The 4427-nt window shown below is 35.8% G+C and overlaps 1 protein-coding gene across 1 annotated transcript in view; it reads right to left on the bottom strand.

The window, feature by feature from the left end:
* Window positions 1-4427, bottom strand: part of cftr (CF transmembrane conductance regulator) — a 67625-nt gene that overhangs the window by 36271 nt on the left and 26927 nt on the right. Inside the window, exons 7-8 of the mRNA XM_037980626.1 lie at window positions 3796-3921; window positions 439-685 (exon numbers count right to left, since the gene is read on the bottom strand). Of these exons, the coding sequence (XP_037836554.1) occupies window positions 439-685; window positions 3796-3921 (373 nt within the window). The remainder of the gene's footprint in view (window positions 1-438; window positions 686-3795; window positions 3922-4427) is intronic.

Here is a 4427-nt window from a genome sequence, read left to right as displayed (position 1 = left end):
TTATTTGCAGAACAGGATTCGTCTCAGCGTCACCTTTCATTTGAGCCCTCACTGACGCCTGTATGTTGAAGCATGTAGGAGTTAGAGCTTTCTGAAGTTACATATCCATTTGGCACAGTTTGGAGAGGACCTGGACTTTCCCTCAGAAAAAACATCTAAATTATAGTTATTCTTTTGTGCTAATTTTCTAAAATTTGAACTCCACGACAATAAAACTTCATTCTACAACCTCATTTGGTTTTTCCGGTCTCAACACCCTTCCTCCATGTACAGTAAGTTGATGAAAAAAGAGAAAAAGTGTTAACTTCACATGGAGCCTAATCTTTAGTTTGAACCACAAAGGCGGAAGAATAGCATCTAATTTAATTTGGGTACGTCTTTTTCAGGCTTCTTGAGCTTTCTGAGGGTGAGTGGTAAGGGGTTAATTGATCCACCTACCTCAATCTTTTTGACTAGTGCCAGCGTGTCGTACCACATTTGGATGGATCCTGGTAGCTGGCGGGTAAGTGTCATACGTAGCACTATGCAGTAGGAGGCTGTGGTGAAAATACGACGCAGAATAATGCCTTTGCTGAGTGCATGTGGCACAATGGCTGAGATGATAACTAAGATGGCAGAGAAGAAGTACGAGGCACTGTAGAAATACCGCAGAGACCCAATCTTCCTTGTCAGCGTCATTTCATCCCTGCAGAGACAAAGGATCAAAGGAGTAAAACACAAAATCAAATACATGCAAAGAGTTACTTTGTTTACATGCTAAACATACATGACTGGTTATATTAAAAGCACCAAAGAAATGTTGAATAATGTATATATTTATTTCAGTCTTTTGTGAAACAACACAATGATACTACAGGTGATAGGATCCTGACAAAAGGTGTCCAGTAGGTTTTTCTAGTGACAAGTCAAAATTACAATTTAAGGGGCTGTTCTAGTTATTTTTTCTGACTTGGAAATCTGAAATTCTTTCTTCCGAATAAAAAGGGAAAGCACTACAGTACCACTATCAACAGGTTTAAATTAATTGTTTTTTCCCAAAAGACTTTGATTCAGAAAATGTTTACTTATTTTACAAACTATTATCTCAAGTATCTGTAAACCTACGAGAAGTGTCCAAATAAAGTATGCTGAGACAAACAGTTAATCCTAAGGTTCACTCACTGGTGAGTCACAATTACCACTCACACTTTCCAATTTCTGTGCACTTTCTCAAACAATTTTAGTGTTTATTGGAATGTGCACACCAAAATAATTGTCAATTTTATTTAAACTGTTTATCAAGGGACGATAATACATTTATGTAATCATTTTGTTGTTATCTTATTGTGGTTATTTCTGGCTGTTTGATGTTAGCCATGTGTTTGTTAATAGGGTTGTACATCTCTGGTTTGTGGCTAATATGACACATATCATACACTGTCAACAATTCAATTTATTAAAGATACATTGGCAGTAAAAACCAAGACGATGATTCTTTAATCACAAAACGATGCGATTTAATACGAGTTTGATTCAACACTTGATATTTAATGTAATACATGTCAGATATTGAGACCAATTACTGTCTAATAAAAAATGGCTGCTCACAAGCAAATCTTGTTTTCAAATTACTGAACAGTTTTATAAAACCTGACTCACAATTAATAAATAATTGATAAAAAATAAGGCTTAGAGCTAAATAAATAAACTTGCCAGGAGCAGATATGTTTAATACAACATATAACTCAGGAATGAGCAGCAAAATGTATTTTCTACATCATAAAGAATAAAAGGTAAGTTAACATTTTTCCCTAGAATATTAGTTATTTTCATGCTTTGAACACACTTTCAGAGTGTTGAAGAAAGGGAATCTGTACACAAACATAACCACACTTCAAAGCTTAACTGAAAAGTGTTTTGAAGCTAACATCAGTAAAAGAAAATATGCTAGAACATTGACATGCACAGAGTCACTGAGGTTCACAAGCATTCTGCAATTTTTTAGTGAGTGGATGAATACCAATACAATAAAATTCAGTATGATGGAACTAATTGTTCGAACCATACCACTGGACTTTTATTTTTGGATTCCAGAAAGATAAAAAACTTGAAAAAAAGATTTAGATCCATAAGCTCCAATGTGGGAATTACCATCAGAACTTGGGCTTGGATCACTTCAAAGAGGAGCACCGCTCGGACACTCGTTACTGCGGTGAACTGGATTCAGGATAAAAAAACAGGACCTTTTGCCAACTATTTTTAATTTTAAAAGAAAGTCCAATAGAGAGGATGACATCACCACAGACAAGGAAACAAGAAACAGGAAATTTTACTTCAAGCATGACGTGAATGTGCGCTGTCATTAAAAGATCTGAGCTGCTTACAGGCCGACAGCCTGACATCAGTTTGTGATTCAGAAACAATCCATGTGTGATTCAGCAAATGTCTTAGTCTGAAACTGCTGATGATTAGTTTTCTGGTGTGAGAATTCATAAACACTATTCTGAAGCGTGCTCACGTTTTTAACAAATTAGGATCCGGTTAGCATGGAGTTAGCTTTGAGTTAGCAACATTAGCGCTCTCCTGCTGTCTTTATGTTGATTTGCAGTGTTGTGTGCTGATGTCATGACAATGATCTGGGGGTAATCGGTTCCCCCCGTTCCACGTTCCCAACTCGGTTGTTATACGCATTGTTTTGTCGGCCCTGATGGAACTGGTTTCTTCTTCCATTTCCACTAATAAACGACTGGAGTGTATCAGTTTCTTCGTTTTCCAGCTCTCTTTTAGAGCCAGTCAGGGCATAGCGCTCGTCATGAGCCCAGGATGGCAACTCTGCCCCATGAATCACCCATTTCGGAAATTATTGACTTAAATGCTAAAAACAACTTATTTATGTTTTAAGTCAGAAATATGGGTCCCTGAAATGTTGTGTGGATGTGTTTGAGTAAATAACATTTATAAAATGTCAATATTTTGATATTTGATTTCAGTTCACCTTTAACTTTCTGTCATTTTTGTAATAGTGGATGCCTGTGTGTCGAATAAACCTGCTGCTGAGTTTTATTATTAAACACACAGAATTTTTTTTGTACAGACTTAGTAAACCAATTCATCTAGATTTATTTCTAAAACTACATTGGTACATGGCTGCTCTACCAATGCAGTCACATGGTGTCTATGCATTTCCGTAAATTGGTATAAATCACTCAATTGAAGTTCTCCATAGTTGAGACCATAATTTAACTATCAAAGAATTTGTTGTATATTTTCTGCTCGTATTTTCCTTTTTTGCTCATTGCTAAAACATCTCACTCTTCTAAATACAGGCTCTAGCCAATATATCTCTAATGAGCTAAACATATTGAAGGAAACTTTATTTATAACTTTTTAAAGTGTTTCTAAAAGGCAGCTTGAATAAGCTCAGCTCCAATAAAGTCTCAGGAAAACTGTTAAAAAAATGCTGGTTGCATTAACATGATATGTGTGCATTTCTCTCAACAATGTGCTCTTGCATTTATTGTTTCACTTTTACAGAAAGAAACCTTTTAACCTTTAACCTTTTATTTTCATATTGAATCAGTGACAACAAAAGTGGTTGTCACTTCTGCATCACTGCTCTTAAAGAGATCTTAATCATTACAATACCTGCCTTTATGATGACTGAACAACTTTTTTTATTGGAATGATCAGTTGCTACACAGTTAGCATCAAAACAAGAAAAAATTAAAAATAATTTAAAAAAATTATATGGTATTATCTGTTTATCAGAAGTGTATATAAATAGATGATGAATATTAGTATGTGGTACACACTTACTGTCTGATGTTCTTAATAATGGTCTCCATCACCTCCTCCCAGCCATACGCTTTTACAGAGTGAATGTTCTCCACAATCTCTGAGGTCAGAGCCAGGCGGCGACTGATCAGTCCTGCTCGCTTAACCCTGTTTACAGCAGGAAGCACAAAAAACGTTTTGTTTTTTAACAGATCTTTGCATGTACAGTATACACTCCTGATCAAAATCTTAAGACCAGTCAAAAAATTGCAAGAATTTGCATTTTGCACTATTGGATCTTAAGAAGGTTCTAAGTAGAGCTTCACAATGTTAAAAGAAGAAATCAGTGCAAGAGAAAAACTTTTGAGCAGGGAATTAATTGAAAACTGCATTTACACTCAAACATGATTTTTTTAGCTGATCAAAAGTTTAAGACCATAGCTCAAAAAAACCCAAAAACCGCCCAAAACAGAAATCAAAGTGTCAAAAAAAAGGTCTCAGTAATAAGTAGCTCTACCATTCTTGTTGATGACTTCAAACAATTATTTAGGCATGCTTGATGCCAGTGTTTCCAGGAGGCTGGTGGGAACGTTGCTCCAAGTGTTGAAGATGGCTTCACGAAGGGCATCCACTGTCTGGAACTGATGTCCATTTTTGTAAACTTCCCTTGCCAT

Source organism: Kryptolebias marmoratus, linkage group LG17 (genome assembly GCF_001649575.2).
Source record: "Kryptolebias marmoratus isolate JLee-2015 linkage group LG17, ASM164957v2, whole genome shotgun sequence".
Lineage (NCBI taxonomy): Eukaryota > Metazoa > Chordata > Actinopteri > Cyprinodontiformes > Rivulidae > Kryptolebias > Kryptolebias marmoratus.
This window is presented reverse-complemented; position numbering and strand designations above follow the sequence as displayed.